Source organism: Xenopus tropicalis, chromosome 1 (assembly GCF_000004195.4).
Source record: "Xenopus tropicalis strain Nigerian chromosome 1, UCB_Xtro_10.0, whole genome shotgun sequence".
NCBI classification, from domain to species: Eukaryota; Metazoa; Chordata; class Amphibia; order Anura; family Pipidae; genus Xenopus; species Xenopus tropicalis.
This window is the reverse complement of record NC_030677.2, coordinates 110675126-110693046: the sequence shown is the minus strand read 5'-3', so window position 1 is coordinate 110693046 and position 17921 is coordinate 110675126. Positions and strand designations below refer to the sequence as shown.

General features: G+C 37.2%; 1 protein-coding gene across 1 annotated transcript in view; it reads left to right on the top strand.

Moving 5' to 3' along the window:
* The window catches only part of pcgf3 (polycomb group ring finger 3), a 38155-nt gene extending 26383 nt beyond the window's left edge, over window positions 1–11772 (top strand). The window contains 7 exon segments of the mRNA NM_001016847.1: window positions 2505–2601; window positions 5488–5543; window positions 6398–6508; window positions 7109–7197; window positions 9184–9321; window positions 10363–10443; window positions 11363–11772. Of these exon segments, the coding sequence (NP_001016847.1) occupies window positions 2505–2601; window positions 5488–5543; window positions 6398–6508; window positions 7109–7197; window positions 9184–9321; window positions 10363–10443; window positions 11363–11410 (620 nt within the window). The 3' untranslated portion in view covers window positions 11411–11772.
* Window positions 11773–17921: the final 6149 nt, after the last annotated feature.

The window sequence follows — 17921 nt, the reverse complement described above, 5'->3', positions numbered from 1 at the left end:
AATTTGTTATGCCAGCATATTAGCATAGTGTCCCTACCAGTGAACTAGTAACATAGGTTCAACTTAGGTTGAAAAAAAGACACGCCTATCAAGTTCACTGTTTTATGTCTATATAAAACCTACCTAACTTCTAGTTCATGCAGAGGGAGGCAAAAAAAACCCATTCTAAAGCCTCTAATTTGCCTCAGAGGGGAAAACATTCCTTCCAGACTGTAAGGCCTTTAGCACATGGGGAGATTAGTCGCCCGCGACTAATCTCCCCGAAATGCCATCCCATCGGTGAGAATGTAAATTGCTGGTGGGATGGCATTTCGGGGAGATTTGTCGTGGGCAACCAATCTCCCTGTGTGCTCGAGCCCTAAGATGGCAACGGGACCAGTCCCTGGACCAATTTGTACTAAAAGCTATTTTCAAAATCTCTGTATTTCTTTACCTGCTAAAAAAAAAAAAAATCCTGCCCCTTTCTAAAGCAATAATGTAATGTATCGGCTTGTACAACTGATTCAGGGAGATAATTCCACATCTTCACAGCTTCTTCTGCCCTCGTGTCTGCTGGAAAGACCTACTGGTAAATAAAACATTAGAGAGAATAGTATATGATCCCCTTATATATTTATACATAGGTATCATATCACCTCTTAAGTGCCTCTTTTCTAGTGTACACAACCACAACCTGGCCAGTCTTTCTTCATAACTAAGATTTTTCATACCCTTAACCAGCTTAGTTGCCCTTCTGTGGACCTTTCTAATTCAGTAATATCCTATTTGAGCACTGGAGACCAAAACTTGATGGCATATTCTAGATGGGGCCTCACGAGCGCTCTGTGAAGTGGAAAAATTGCACAAATCTCTGCCCTTTTTAATACAGCCTACAGTCCTTCTCCATTATGGATTTGCCTAGTGCAGTCCCATTAAGGGTATAAGTGGCTTGCATATTTTTACATCCCAGGTGCATGACCTTACATTTATCCACATTGAATCACATCTGCCACTTAGCCGCCCAGATTGCCAGTTTGTCAAGATCCATGCTGCAAGGATTTCACATCCTGGATAGAGTGAATTGGGCTGCACAGTTTTGTGTCATTTGCAAACACCAATATAATATTAACAATACCCTCCCCATAGTCATTACTGAACAAGTTAAATATATTTGGACCCAATAAGAACCCTGCAGGATCGCACAAAGAACCTTACTCCATGTTGTATAACTGATGTGTGATTATGGCAAATTATTGCTTTTGTTAGTTTTACACTCAGGTGTGTGTGTGTGATTTTGTCTCATAACTATGCCCATTGCTAAATGTTTCTGTTGCTGTACTCACTTTAGGGGGCATTTCCTAGGAGGGGTCTTTCACTTGACCTTGAAAAAAAATATAAGCTCTCTAGATCTGCATGAATTTTAACTAAATTTTTGTCCCTTTTTAAAATCCTATCTTCACTATTAATGTGTGTGTTTACGTGCACATTTATAATTATAAACACACACGCAAACTTATTTTTCAACTGCAATTCTAGCTGGGGGAAATAGACAAACTTCTGGAAGAAGGATTGAACTCACATCTAATTAAACAGATTTTGGTTGATTTAAATCCTGTCCCCTTACTAATGAGCAGAATGACAGCAAGATGCTGTTTGTTATGTTGCAAACACTGTTGAATATTTAATACTGTGCAATAAGCCAATTAGGGAGTGTTCCAAAAAAGGAATGTGATGTACCATAGCTGGTTGAGACTTGTTTTTTTAGCCATTGTAATTACATCTTTTTACGCCTTTATATTTTGTGGTGAAACTAACTAAACACAACTAGTTTGCAACTTTATTTAAGTTTGACTGTTTTATGCACAGTTTGCAGTTTTTTAGACCCCCATGGTCTTTATTTTTATTCATATTTTATTTGATTACCAAAACCTGTATCTTCCATTCTGCTTAACAGCTTACGGTGGCCAAAAATCAGCCACATATTTGTCATGCATGTTTATAAATGCCGCTGTGGTGAAAACCCCATGACAGATTGTTGATGCGTACCTTGCCCTGATTGCCTGCTTCCCCATCATTGTAATCCAATCAATTGCATTGAGACATTCGAATCAGCCCGATATCACCCACCTCAAGGTTCTGTTTATATAAAAGTTTATTTATTTAAAGGTATTCAAAGGTTCTGGATATAAAGCAATAAAGCAAACATTTTGTTGCGATACTACCAAACTGACTGATAGATGGCAGTGTCTGACTGCAAATGGCCTATAAATGCACAACAGGAGGTCCAGAATTGCATGTGGAAAACACATAGATGGCCAAGAAAGCAGCAATTTTAATTAAATCCAATTTGTTAATGAGCCTTTTAGTTTTAATTATTAATAGAGAAAAAAGAAGAGTGAAGGCCCTGGGATAGTGTTTTAATATTTCTAGGCTTTCACAGCTGCACTGGCATTTTGTTTGTTAAAAAAGAAAAACATCAAATTAAGAATATATTGTTTGTTTTAAGGAGCACTTTTTTTTTTCAGTTTGCAGAAGTTGTTTGGTGAAATATCTGGAAGAAAATAACACCTGCCCCACATGTAGAATTGTCATTCATCAGAGCCATCCGCTACAGTATATAGGGTAAGAGTAGTACCAAGGAGGATTCCTTGTTCTTAGCACTGGTCTGTTCTAGGTTGGCAACATGTTTTTCACACTAAGTAGATGGAACAATAAAAATTGAAAGAATATTGTGTTGGCACATTTTTGTCTCATAAGATATGTTTCAAGAGACATTAGTAGATAATATAAGTGCTATAAATGGCACATTGGAGTTAATGAAACATGGTATTTTGTAGTTTGTGTCTTTGCACAAAACCTGTTCTGGCCAGGATTTGTTTACTGGTCTGGTTAACATGTAGAAGCATGCAATATGTTGAATTGGGTACCTTTTCTTTGTTGTTATTTTTTCAGATATTTAGTTTTCTTTAAAGGAGGAAAAAAGCTTAACAAAGAAATATTGTAGAAATGCTGGACATTATGTTTTGGGCTTCTGTACCAGCCCAAGGCAACCACAGTTCTTTAGCAGGGAAGATCTGTGACTGCAAAGATGCCCCCATTAGCTCGCCATTCCCCATCTTCTTTTCTGCTGATTCACTGCACATGCTCTGTGCTGCTGTCACTTACCTGAGCATATGGACCGACTCACCAAAAAAAACAAAAACAAACAATATATATATATATATATATATATATATATATATATATATATATATATATATATATATATATATATATATATATATATATAATAAAATAGAAAATGTTATGATGCAGGGCTAATTAGTAATTAATTCAAATTTTAGTAGCATCAGAATGTAATAGTCAGCCCTGTAGTGTCATCTTCAATAACACAACATTTTGCTTGATAATTTGTGACAAGCCCTAAGCTAAACATCTCAACAGCTGCCCGGAGCATACTGAACATGTGCAGAGCCAATGACACTCCTATCAGAATCCAAGATAGAGAGCTTCTGTTACAACTGTAATTACCTGGATCATAACTTTTATAGAGATGCTGAACCTTTGGGCTGGTGCAGTAAGTTCAGTACAATATTTCTAGCCATATTAATGTTTAGGGTTTAGTTCAGCTTCAAGGCAGTAAGTTTACCGAAAGGCTGCTGCATCCACACTCCACCAGGGGATTTTAGAAATTACTAATAATTGAGTTTAGTGTAATATAAACAAAACCTCCACCTTCTATACTGGTGTCAGCACCACCAGTGGCAAGCTGGGCCTCCTAGGTTCCACCAGAGAACCTGACATCCAGGGCTTACACTTCCAATGATTAAATGGAGACAGCATCAGATGATCTACAGGTTATATAAGCTTAGTGTGGAAATAAGAAAGGGCTGATGAAAATTGTGCCAAACTGGGGCTCAGTGGGGTATGGACCTACTGGGAGACCCTCTGGTACTCTGGTAGGCCAGTCCAACTCTGGAGATGTGACCAACAAGCTAAATAGGCAGCAGAAGTCCAACCATCAGAAATCTGCATGGGAATCCTGCATTATCTGCCCACCTGTGGATCTATAGCTAGAATTGTACTGCAACTCTCAGCATCCACAGAAAGGTGGGAAAGGAGAGAGAGCAGAAAAGACAAGGGACACATTACCTTCAATGCTCATATTAGCTGTTCTGCACTGCCCCCCACCCCAGGGTTGCAGGTAGGAAGGGTTCACCATGAAATGCAACTACATCTTTTTTTTTTTTTTTGTTGCAAAGGTGTCCTTTTCATGCTGTTGTCCCTTATCTCCTAGCAGGTAGCTGCACTTTTCGACCCCATTCTTCCCCTGATTCCACTGCCTATCATTAAAGGACCAGTAACACCAAATTAGGTTAACACTTAATTCCCCCCAAAACTTTGTACCAATGACCTAAAGCACCTAAGCTTTTTATCAGCATCTGTATATGATATACATTATAACTGCAGATGCTGATAAAAAGCTTATGTGCTTTAGGTCATTGGTGCAAACTTCCAGGCCACAAAGGAATTCAAGCTGTCTGTTGCATTTTTGCTTTTCTGCTACGTGATATTTTGCAAGTAAAATTCAAACTAAAGATTTCAATAAATCTAGCAAAGTAAGCCTTGCCTATCATTATAGCTGTGGGGGGTTAGGTATTAAACAAATTACAGTGTTACTGTACCTTTAAAACTCTCTTAGTCTATGATTTCTGACTGAACATCTATATGCCAAACATCAGGAGTACAGGTCCTAGAAAAGGTATTTGAGTCTGGGAGACAGGCATGGCCCATTCCTCCATGGGGTGAGCTCATTCTTCTTCGGACCTAAGTCATTTTAAACATGACAGTACCCCTATCCACCTTTCGTCACTTACAATAATGATATAGTAGGGGTTTTACTCTGCCTTTGGCAGATATAATGATGAGAGATGGACCACTGTACAGAAACACTTTCTCTGCCAAGTCACTGAATCCATGATCTCTAGTTAATATCTTCCACCCTGGTCAGCTTTACTGCTCTTACCTTTATATCAGTCTCACCAGAGATTGTTTATTTTGAATTTCAGTGCCATGTTTTTGCTTTTCATTCCAGTTTTCTGTAAATCAATATGAATCAGAGACATGTTTTTACATACATTATTAATGCATCTACTATGCGCTCTACCACATTTTTGGTAGAAATCTGTGCCAACAAGTATGTAGATCATTGAGCAGCATAGACAGATCTTCTTATTTTATTGTATTCTTATTGTAAGCTTGCGTTTTGGCATCTGAGCACTGCAGTAAGATTGTTTCTTAATTGCCTAAACACAATGATTTAATATACCAATGTTAATAATTTCCAAGTGGGCACTGTCTTCTGCTTTTTTCTGTAAGCTTGTAATGTCCAGTAGATGGTAGTATGACCTTACTATTAGGGTATTTTTTCTTGGTTTGTTAAATAAAAGCTTGAATACTTTAGCTTCGGAATCATTCTTATCTTTATATTTCTTTTTATCTTTCCAGTCATGACCGAACAATGCAAGATATCGTTTATAAACTTGTGCCCGGTCTCCAAGAAGGTATTTGACATTTTTCTTGAAAAAGAGCAGCACAAGGCACAACATTCATCTATCTGCTTGGGATGGGGTGAATTAAAGAGAATATAGGAGCAGCCATTTATTAAAGGGATACTGTTGTCACAGTGTTTATTTGAATTAAATATGGTAAAGCTGATGGCACTCGGCACACTGCACTGTATGATAGAAGCCAATCACCAGCTGGTCTGACCTGATAGGGAACTGAAGCCTGTCTTTGCTTGTGTGACTGCAGGGCTGTGATTTGCTATCCTCCTCCTACTGTGCTTCTGGCAGGGACTGTTAGGACATGTCCACCCCTAATGAAACATAGACAAGGACCTGAGAGGATCTATAGGGAGCTCCAACAAAGGGCCCATTTTTACAGATAGTATTCATTTTTAGCCCAAAGTTAAACCAGCACCATGTATTATTCATAATTGCCTACAGGATTACAGTTCTTTTGGTTTATCCTATGTATCTCCTTTAACATTTTTATATTTTACTTCAACTGGACCTGAATCTTTTTGGTTATACAGTGGCAGTCGTGTGAAATGTATTGCAAGAGTCTTGCCTGCATGTCTATATTAATTTTTTTTTCTTATTATGGAGCAGCCTCTATTCCTGTGACTATTAAATTCACATAATTGTATTACAAGACATAGGTTTTTTTTGTGCTTCTTTTTTACCTTCTTCTGCTTCTAAAATACTGCAATGTACATTAAATTCACTGTGTTGCATGTAATCGAGTTATACAGGCCATGTAATAACCCATTTCATTTTGCTGCCAATTTAAGCAATCTTGAACATTTCGTGTTCGAGTTAGAAATAATAACTATAGTGGTCTTTCCTTTCAACAGCGGAAATGCGTAAACAGAGGGAATTTTATCACAAACTTGGTATGGAAGTACCAGGGGACATCAAAGCAGAAATCTTAACTGTAAAGCAACATGTAGAAGCCCACAGAAACGGTTAGTTTCTTAAAAAAATAATAATTCCAGGCTGTTTATGAGAACAATACCAGTATAACATTGCTTTAGTGTAAAAAGGATTGAATTTACAATTAAGTAATCTATGGATTACTTAATTGTGGAATTCAGTGGAAGTGTCTTCTTCATATGGAAAAACATATGTGCAAGACTTATCTCTGTATATCCTGAAGGGCAAAATATTGTGTCCTAGTGCTTATGCCCTGAAAAATTAAGCACATTGTGCAGTGGTATACCTACGTACCAGGGCTAATTAACTGGAACTTCCACAAAACAGTAGCTGGTTATAATATCACTAAATTACATATTATATACTTTTTCTCCTTAGTTATTTAATGTACATTTAGACAGAGAAATTATTCTAGAATATAACCATATTTACAGTATAATGACTAAGGTTTTGTTTGTAGAGGGATATCATGCCATACTCAGTAGAAGAGATTAAAATCATGGGGATTGTCTGTAATGCAAAACACACATAGTCATGTGGCAGGAACTTATTGTGATGCTTATCCTTTTAGCATGGAAAGATTCAACTGTAAGTTTATTTTGACTGCTGATCCATTTTCTCTGTGCTGATAGGCGAAACAAAAACAGATGAACACACACATAAAGAACCCCCAGAAGAAAAGCAGGAAGAAGACCATGACTATCACAGAAGTGACGAACAGGTAAAATTGCATGGGTTGCATTGCTGCATTACACAATGTTGTCATACATACAAGTATATAAGTAGGTAAGCTTTTAGCTAGGGGTTTATTACTTGTTTCTGTGGCTTAGTGGTCCACATGCATCCAAGAAAAGTGAACCACAGATGGATTGTGTTAGTGTTCTTTTATTTTACCCTTTAAGCTAGCTTGCTTTGCAGGTTCACATTATGAAGCACACCTCTAAATATTGATATGCCCTTTATTAAAGGGGTGGTTCATCTTTAAGTTAACATTTAGTATGTTATAGAATACCCTATTCCTAGTAACTTTAGTTTTCATTATTTATTCTTTATAGATATATATATATATATATATATATATATAGATATATATATATATATATATATATATATATATATAGATATAGTTTTTTAATGAGGTTCACTGACCCCAGCAGCCAATAACTATTGCTCTGTGAGGCTACAATTTTATTGTTATTGGTACTTTTTATTATTTTTCTATACAGGTTCTCTACTATTCATATTCCCACCAATTACAAATTGTCTCAGATAATCAATGTTGACATCATTTTAAAAGTTAATTTAAAGGTGAACTATCCCTTTAAAGAGGTTTTAAACTCAATAAGAAAATGAAAATATACTTGTTCAGTGTGTTCTGAACAGTTTGTGCAGTGTATTTGTAATTGCTTTAAAGGTATTAGCAGTATTGTACTGCCAGATTGCACTATAAGGATGAGCGGTACTAGGGAAGGAACCTCTGCAAAGTGCTGCAGAGTATGTTGGTTCTTTTATATTTAACTATGCAATTTTGATCCTTTCATTTTTTCTTGGTATGGTATTGTTTCTCAATCATTTAGCAGTTAGGTAGGTGTTATTTGAGCACCAGATTGAACATGATACAGTTGTCTTTTCTCAACCATGTCTACATAGTAAATGTGTTACTACATTGGTGAAAATTAAATCTATATTCTGTTTAAAATGTATCCATTTTGAATATGCAAAACATATCTTTAATATGTGAGGGATTGCACCGATTTTCTCTTTGCTGTGGAAACAATACTTTGGGATCACATCTCTGACTCTAACTTGTACTTAGCAGCCACCCCATTCTTCGCTTATTTTTAAAGTTAACTTTAACCTGATCATCGCTCATTACAAAATTCCTTAATATACCTATAACGTATAGCCGTCTTGGAAGGCAGAGCTACTAGAAAGCAGAAATGCAGATCCCAGGCTGGTTCCCCGTTCAGAAACAGAAGTGGAAAATCATGAACACTTCAGAAATCAAAAAGATTCAGAGGGGACCCCTTAATGCCTTTACTGGGATCAAACATGATGAAAACAGGATTAAATCCATTAAAAGTGGCAGCTACATTTAGAATTTCTATATTCACCCTGATATATAATAGCAAATGTCTTTGGCAGTTAACCAGATGTTCCCTTGTATTCATCCTTGGCTAAAAGGCATTGTTCTGTGTGCTTTCAGTGAAGACTGACAGAATAAGCCCAATAATAGCTATTAAGATGGAAGGCCTGGGTGTGTATAATGAGCTGGAGGGAGATACAATGCAGGTTGACATTTTGTGACCTATGCATTTTGTCTTTCTCTTATTTCACAATGTCTCTCTATATATAGTTTTAGCTCTGAGGAAAGTAAAGGCAAATTTTATTAGAAACATTGATTTGACATAAGACACGGGTTTGTATCTTTCAGGCAAGCCTTTATTATTGGCATGCCACAAAGTATTTTCTTCTGCAGATGGAAATTATTTTAGTTATAAATAAGCTCTGGTTCACTTGATGCAAAAAGCTAACAGAAAAGCTTGTAAAATATATACCGGTAACTAAGCTAAAGAATTTGCAGCTTCAATAAAGGACTACCGTTTAATGTGTTTACGCCTGGCAGGTCTGATTTTTAATACTGAGCCCCAGTCATAAACTTGGACTGACAAATGAGCATCTTTTTTTTTTCTTCCCTCATGTAAAGGTGAGCATATGTTTAGAATGCAACAGCAGCAAACTGCGTGGACTAAAGCGAAAATGGATACGTTGTTCGGCACAAGCAACAGTCCTACATCTAAAGAAATTTATAGCCAAAAAACTTAATTTATCATCATTTAATGAGGTAAGGTTCGGACTTACATTTGTAGCAAATGTAGCCTTGGATCTTATTAAGGCAATACTATCATCAGACTACTGGGCTGCCCTAACAATACATGCCTCAATGCTAGTAAAACACTTTTTCATTTGGTTTTTAAACAATTGTATTTTCTGTAGTTTTAAAGCAGAAGGAAAGCTATAATAACTGGGGAAGCCAAATTTTTGCCACACTTTGGTTAGCAGAAAACTACACCAAACCAGGGGACTTAAGTAGTAGCAGGATATCATGATCATCTTTGCTATTTCCTTCTTGGCAATGCACATTAGAGTGAGAAGCCAAACATTAAGCAAAAAGCTGTCTGTTTTACTTTACTGCGCATGCACTAGCCTGGGGCAAAGGAAGAAAGAAGGCGGCCATAATATGCTGCCCATGCAAATGTACCCCAGGCCAGTGCAGTGTTGAGCAAACAGAAGCACCAGCTTTGGGGTATCTGGTAATGTGGAGGCTTTCCTGCATTTAAAAGTGCACATTTTTGAAAGATCAAATGGAGGAATCCAAAAGCATTCTCAGTAGTTTGATATTTGTTTGAATTCAGCTAAAGTTTTTAATGAATTCACACATTTATCAAAGCATTAAATGTGTCGCATCCATATGCAGTGCCTGCTTTTTATGGCCCAGCATCATATGGAACATGGGTAGGAATCATCTGTAAGCATAGTTGTTTGTATACTAGAACAATCTTGCAACATATTTGGTAACACCCCCCCCCCCCCCCCCCCCCATACTACTTATGCCCCCTATCTGCACAAATCCTGACCATTTTTTTAGGCAAACCCTAGCAAATCCAGCACAGCTAATTTTCAACATACTTTTTGGGCATACTGTTCATAACCACTGAATGATGACATTTCTTTATTCAACATAAACAGGCAGTTGGCGTAAGTTTATACTATAGTTGTCTGACCTATAAAAGTGAGCAGTGCAGAGGAAATGACTTCTAAAGGCATGCAATTAAACAAAAATGTTTGTGCAATATAATCATGGCAAGTGTTGTGATTTTTTTAGTTGGATATATTATGCAATGAAGAAATACTCGGCAAAGATCACACGCTCAAGTTCGTTGTAGTCACGAGGTGGAGATTTAAGGTAATTTGATTTTTTTGTATATTTCTAAGATTTGTTATGATATAGCATTATTTTGCTTTAATGCTTGCTGTGTGAGTTATTTTAAAAAATATCTCCAAAGAGTTGGCGCTCCTCTTATATAAGTGAATACAATTATTAGTGTATTAAATAAAATTAATTTTTATTCAATCCAAATTACAACAAATTCAACGATAAAATATATCAATAAAAGTGACCATGATTTACTAAATACTTATATATACAAAACAATAAAAAAGAAAGCCAGATGGTCTATATACACCCCGCTCAATTCAGACAAGATAGAGTATACTTTAATTTAAAATATGGGACAGTACCTAACCATTTAGTCCCTTCCTTGGAGGTAGTTAAAAACAATGTACCCTCAATGGGTACATTCAGACAGGCTAAAATGGCAAGCTCTATACACGATTCCTCTTAGAATACTCGTTACGCGCTATTGCATATACCTACCAGGCTTTTAGAGAACCCCTTTCCCCCTGTAAAACCTTTTGAGTTTGTGAGTTATTTAAACTTGAGAAACTGCTCTGTATAAAGGACCCCCTCCCTTCACCATATGCTGTGATTGTTTTGGCTTGCAAATAAGCAGGATCCATTATGCAGGGTTTTTACCTGTGCAACTGGTAATCGAATTATCTGCTATCTATTATTTGCGCTAAATCGCGCCGCCGCGTCTGCCATCCCACCGGCGACTTACATTGTCGCCGATAGGATGGCAGGGGAAGGCAACTCGGGGAGATTAGTCGCCCGCAAACAGGGAGTTTTGCCGCGGGCGACTAATTTCCCCATGTGCCAGAGCCCTTAACAAGTATTTTCAGCAAAAGTCCACTGTGCCGTGGGCATGTGCAGAGGGTCGTTCCTTCGTACTTTTTTTTAATAAACACCATTTATCTGATTACAGAAAGCACCACTTCTCCTGCATTACAGACCAAAAATGGACTTGCTGTAAAAGAACTTAATTGTCCTGTAAGGACAAGTGTTTTGCAGAGACTATCATGGGCACGGGCAGAGTGCACCACATCACTTAAGACATGGGACCTGAACCGGCGGATTCAAGCCCAGAAGATTGTAGCGCATTCTGAGAAGAACCTCTGCTTCTAGACATTTCTCTTACACAACATGGATTCTAGAGTTCTGGACAGGAAAATATTTATACTTTTGTACAAAAAAAAAAATCAAAAAACAAAAGAGCTAATTTTTCATAGATCAAGACACTACCAGCATGGCGTTTACAGATACAAAAACACTTTTCATAAATTTATGTCTTTGCTGCAATTTACATCCAACTTGGGTTTAAAATGTATTGATCGTAAAAAAAAAAAAAATATATATAGATATATATATATATAATTGAAAGTCATAGGTTGACACCAAATTACCTTGCTTTTTTTTTTTTTTTTTTTGAAAAAAAATCTACCAAGGACCTATTATCATCTAAATATAAATGATTTTTGGGTTTCAGCCAATCAATATTTTTGAGCCAATCTATTAAATATATAACAGTCAGTTATATTTGTTCTAGCAATATGTAGGGGAAATGAGGTGAAAAGAAGGAATATATCCTACTCACATTCAAACATGGAAGAAAATATGACTTTTTATTTTTTTTAAAGGACAGTTCATGCTCTGTGGTTGTATTTATGTTGTCACTGTGCACTTTTAAACCTAAGCTGCAAAATTAGCATTACTCTGTGTGTTTTACTAAGGCAGATCTGATGAGGACCAGTTCCTGTATAGACTTTCACAAAGATTACTCTGTTCACTTTCAGGTTAGCACAAGTTATTTCAGGTTTTTTTTTTAATTTTTTTTGTTATTTTGCTCTGACATCATTAATGTCCCCCTTCCCCCCAGATGTGCTCTTTATTAATGAGCCCAATGCCTTGCAACAGTTTATGAGACATTAATTGCTCTTGGTGCTAAGTTTATCTTCAATGGTTTTGGACTCTGGCAGGTTGTATTTACAAAGATAGATTAGCTTCTGTATTACAGTTACTGTCTGAGCAAAATTATTCACTGTGGGTCCAGAATCGGTTGTGTTCCTCTGAAACCGGTTGCATTGTTAAAGTGCTCTCAAGGTAAAGAAAGGAGCACAATTCGAATGGATACTTGCAAGCCTCAGATAATTTTTCACAACTGTCTTTGGAATTCCTTGAGCTTGCTATGGTGCTACACTGACCTTTTTGTTGCTTGTAGGACCTGACCTACGATCTTTATCAGGGCTAAGCAGCTTCAAACAGGTTTCACTGTATCTCACTGCTTATCTGCGCAGCCATAAAGATGAGCATTTCTATTAGAAGCTGGGATTCACAAATACAACCGGTTCTCTTATCCACATTGGAGAACGGTATTTTTCTGCCTTTTTTTTTTAACAGTGTGTTAACACAACAACCTCAACAGTAAAAAAAAAACAAAAACAAAAAAAAACAAAACTCAGAATTCCATGTCTGAATTTCCTTTTAGCTTCACTATCCAAGATGGAGTTTTTGCACTGCTTGAACCAACTTTCTGCAGATTCAGTAAATGAAGGAGATAATATTGGATGTAAAGAAGCCTCTGTGAGGCATAGAGTAAAAAAAAAAAAAAAAAATCATCCATAAACTTCAGAGGAATTGTTACAATGGGGAAATGGGTAAGAATGCACTTTTGGTCAGAGTTTATTCTGGTGCTGTTCAAGACCCCTATTTTGTCTGAGATGTATTTTGGAGGTAATGATTTCTGTTTGCAGTGGCGAGGTGTGTAGAACTGCATTCCCTGTCACGTCTCTACAGAAAAAAATAATATTTATGTGTCTTCGTTGTAACCCACAGCAGGGAGACCAGTTAGCCAGGTATGCAGTTTTCTTTTAATATAGTTCTTATTGAAAAAAAATAGAAACTTCTGACAGAATATATAATAAATTTAAATAGGATCGGTGGGGTTTAAAATAACTTTATGAAATTATTTATTCTATTTTAAGCTGTCTATATTATTTTACCATTAAAAAAATAAGTTTAAGTGACCAGCTTTATTTACGGGCATATAAAATAAAATTGTAAGATGTTCAGCAAGCTTCTTTCTTTCTCTCTCTTTCTTTCTCTCTGATTGTTATCGTCAAGTTTTTAATATTTAGAAAGCAAATGAGAAACATTTGGAAAGATAACGGGATGATACTGTGCAAAATACTTCCGTGCTATGTGATAAAATACTGTGTGCAGCAGTGGCTAATAACTGCTATATTTTTCCTGCAAGTGCAGTTATGGGATCCATTATCTGGAAACCTGTTATCCAGAAAGCTCTGAATTACAGGAAGACCATCTGCCATAGATTCTATTTTAATCAAATCATTCACATTTTTCTTTGTAATAATAAAACAGTACCTTGTATGTAATCCTAAGATATTATGATATCATTAATCCTTATTGGAGGCAAAACAACCCTATTGAGTTTAGTTAAATGATATTTAGCAGACATAAGGTACAAATTACAGAAAGATCCCTTATCGGAAAAACCAAGCTTTCTGGATAACAGGTTCCATACCTGTGCAGTTAATTGGAATTCTGTTTAAGGCTCCAGGCCTATATGCTTGTTTGGTATGATTTCTGTCTTACTGGCTGGAATCAAAGTAGGTGGAGGCATTGTAGTCACATGTAACAATGAAGTCCTGCTATTGTGATCCAATTCTAGCTGGTCTGCCTGGAATTGGACTAAACTAGCACATAAACATGGGGCCCAAAAGAAAAGTATTTTCCCTAAAATAAGTTACACTTCTTGTGACTGTAGTTGTAAGTTTCTAAAATTCCTAACATGCATTGAAATAACACAGCAGATAAAAATGCATGAATCAAGATGTGTTTTGTTGCCAACTGATTTTTGAAACATTTTTGGCCTAACTGCTTCAAAACATCATCCACTTTATTTTGTGTAGTCCATTTATTTTCAAAATAAACACTTCTTTCTTGTAAGTGACTTGTGGAATCTATTTTTATTTCAGCCTGCATTTTTTGAAAGTTGATCAGGCCTGAAGCAGTCAATTTATTATACACCCCAACTAGTAGCAGTATGTTGAATGAGACGATCCTTCTACAATTGGGCTTATGCTGGGGGATAATGCTTTCATAATAATTTCTATGCGCTATATATATTATATAAAAAAAGTCACAGAGAGCATTTATGAATAAAATATTTGATTATTTGAGGTGATTCATAAGGGGGCATTTCACTAACCTTAATGCAGTGTGCAAAATGCAACTTTCAGCTCAGTCGCCATGTTTTTCCCACGGTGCACATTTTTTTTCTGGAGTCCCTGTAGACACAAATGGACAGTGATGGTGCTTGGTCTGTAACAAAGCACACATGCAGCTCATCCCATTTTAGTAAACAAGTGGTAGGTGCTACCATAGTTGCGGCCTGCTTACTGAAATGGGCAGAACTGCGCATTCGCTTTGTTAAATATCAAACAAATATTTTCTAAGTCTGCTTGGTGTCATTTCCAGTGTTTGTTGGCATCATATCTGGTTTTTGGTGTGCAAAAGACATCTGCTCCCTATTGTTTTGGCGCAAGTGTGCTGCTCCTAGTGTTGCAAGGTGTTGACAGAACCCTGTAACTACCGTCTGGTCATGTGGTGGTAGCTCCAGGGTTCCCTGCATCAAAAGGTGCAGTAGCACCTAATTTGGTTCGTAAGGCAGGAAGGTCTAAGTGGCGCCTAGCACAATTATAGGAAAGTACAAAGAGAACATTTTGACGCAAGTACCTGTAATGAAAGTGGTTTTCAGTGCAACTCACTGCAGGGGAAAACGTAAGTTGCCCACTACAATTGTAAATGAGCCCAATAGTGTTTAGTATCTGGAACACACATTAAATGGTACTATTTCATTGTATTCTTGATTTTCATATTGATTTATTTAAACTCAATGAGCTTAATTGAATATAATCTCACTTGAGATATTACACTATAACAACACAAAAGGTCAGCTGGCAAACACAAACAGGCCTCATTTGCAAATCCCATTACATATGCAAAGGGCAAAAAAACACAAATAATTATCGGTAAATGATCAGCATTGTCTATTTTAGTAGTTGTGACAAGTAGCTGCTACTATTAGCTCCAGGTGTCTTTACCCTAAGGGCTGCAATACATGGGGAGATTAGTCACCCGCGACAAATCTCCCTTTTCTCGGGCTACTAATCTCCCCGAAATGCCATCCCACCGCCGAAAATTTAAATTGCCGGTGGGATGGCATACGCGGCGCCTTGAGAGGAAACTTCCGTGATTTCGGGGGCCGCGTATGCCATCCCGCCAGTGGGATGGCATTTCGGGGAGATTTGTCGCGGGCGACTAATCTCCCCGTGTGCCACAGCCCTTAGGGCAGTGGCACATAGGGAGATTAGTTGCCTCATGACAAATCTTCATTACCACGGGCTACTAATCTCCCCGCAATGCCATCCCTATGGCAAGAATGTAAATTGCTGGTGGGATGGCATACACGTTACTTTGTTTTTCCCGAAGTTGCCTCTATTGGCGATTTACATTCTTGCCGGTGGGATGGCATTGCGGGGAGATTAGTCACCCGCAGTAACAAAGATTTGTGGCGACTAATCTCCCCATGTGCCCTTAGACTGATGGTAAGGGCTAGTTGCTCCTCCTGAGCTCTCTTTACTGAGCACTCCTAAATAAGCACTCTTGCACCCCAGGTTTTAAACAGTGAGGCCTAAAACCTTTTAAAAAGGCAGCTAAAATAGTGAGCAGCCTACAACAAACAGTATTGTAAAATGGAAAGAATTGCATAGAATTGTAATAATCCAAAAATGTTGAGTTTATATTGAACAAACAAATGTACAGATGGAGCATACGTTATGCCTCTTTGCATTCTGTCGCAAATACAAACATTTTCTGCTACAATGTTTTTTCAATTGTTTCTAATGATCCCTAAACTCCCAGCCCAATGCAAAGTGAGCATGTGCAGTGCCACTGACATGCAAAATATAGCCTAAGTATATCAGAAGATAGGGTACTGCAGTGGGAAACTTTGAAGGTATGGCACATTAATGCTGTAGGGCTGGTCAAATAAAATAAAAGTTCAGTATATAAAATACACTATCTGTTATCCTATGTCTATTTTAGCTTTAGTTCAGAAGAAACACTAATGCCTCCCAACTTGTTTTTTAAATTTACTGTGAGCTGAGAAAAATAAAAAAACAATGGAAAATGGCCCTTGTCCATGTGTCATTCTCTTGAGCACATGCTGCCGCTCTCCAATCACAATGATCCAAGCAGGGAACTGAATCAATGTTATTCAAAATGGCAGCTGTGCATTTTCTCTACAATAAAGCAGTAAATAAAAGATGCTTTCGAGGGTCTCGGGGGGGTCAATATAATGGTGCTTATTTAAAAAAAAAAAAAAAAAACGTGGAGGAATTTTAGTCCTCTTTTAAAGTTTAACTATGGCTTAAATAAAAACCACTGTGTTTATCTACAAATACTGTATTTTATATAGTGAAAAGAGGTCTAGAAGACCTATAACTCGGTGGTCAAATTGTCCACTGCAGCTTTGTTTTTCAAACCTATTATTTTACATAATTCAGTGAATTACAGGGCCTCTTATTCTTATTATCCTATATATTTTGAGCAGAATTGGAAGTGGTTATGTTCCTTAGGCTTGATGCTGACAGTGATTCTGAAACCATTTGCAGTGTCTATCCAGTTTGTAATTTTATTGGTTATCCAGTTGATAGGGTTCAGTTACCATGCAGTGGTTTGAATATGCTTAGGAGGGGGCCTGAATAGAAAGATAAGTAATAAAAAGTAACAATAAAATTGTAGCGTCACAGAGCAACAGTTTTTTGGCTGCTGGGTCAATGATTCCCATTAAAAACCCATAAAAATGGCAAATAAACACCAATTCCAAAGCTGCAGAGAATAGGGCATTCTATAACTTTACTAAACTTAATGTATAGGTGAACCACCCTTTAAACAGTGGCTCTGTCTATTGTAGATTGACCCCTGTGGCCATGCTACAGGTTGAGCCCCAACACTTTCCCCAGACCTCCCATGCAAAGGGCACGTACACATCATCACCAATCGGTTTTACTGTAGATTTTAGGCCATCAGATTGATTCTAAACCCTTTTGGCTTGTGACTGCAAGCCTGACATTTAAATGACAGAACATGGTAGTTGCCCAATGGTTCTGCAGTCCCCTTCAGCTCTTTGACATCTTTTGTTACAAAAAAACATGCTAAATATGTTCTCTCTTACTTTACGTAATACTTCTTTGCACACCTTTTTTATGTTACAGTGGTCTGGAAGAAAAAAACTAAATCTGTGTAGTTCCAGTACAGGATTGTTGATTTTGCCCCAACTACCAATGTGTCATAAAGGTCTAAAAATGCCATCCAAAACACATAAAAAGGTGCTGTTTTTTGACCAAAAGAAATCAGTCATGTGATTAGAAATCAGCATCTCGGTGGAAGCAAAAAAAGTG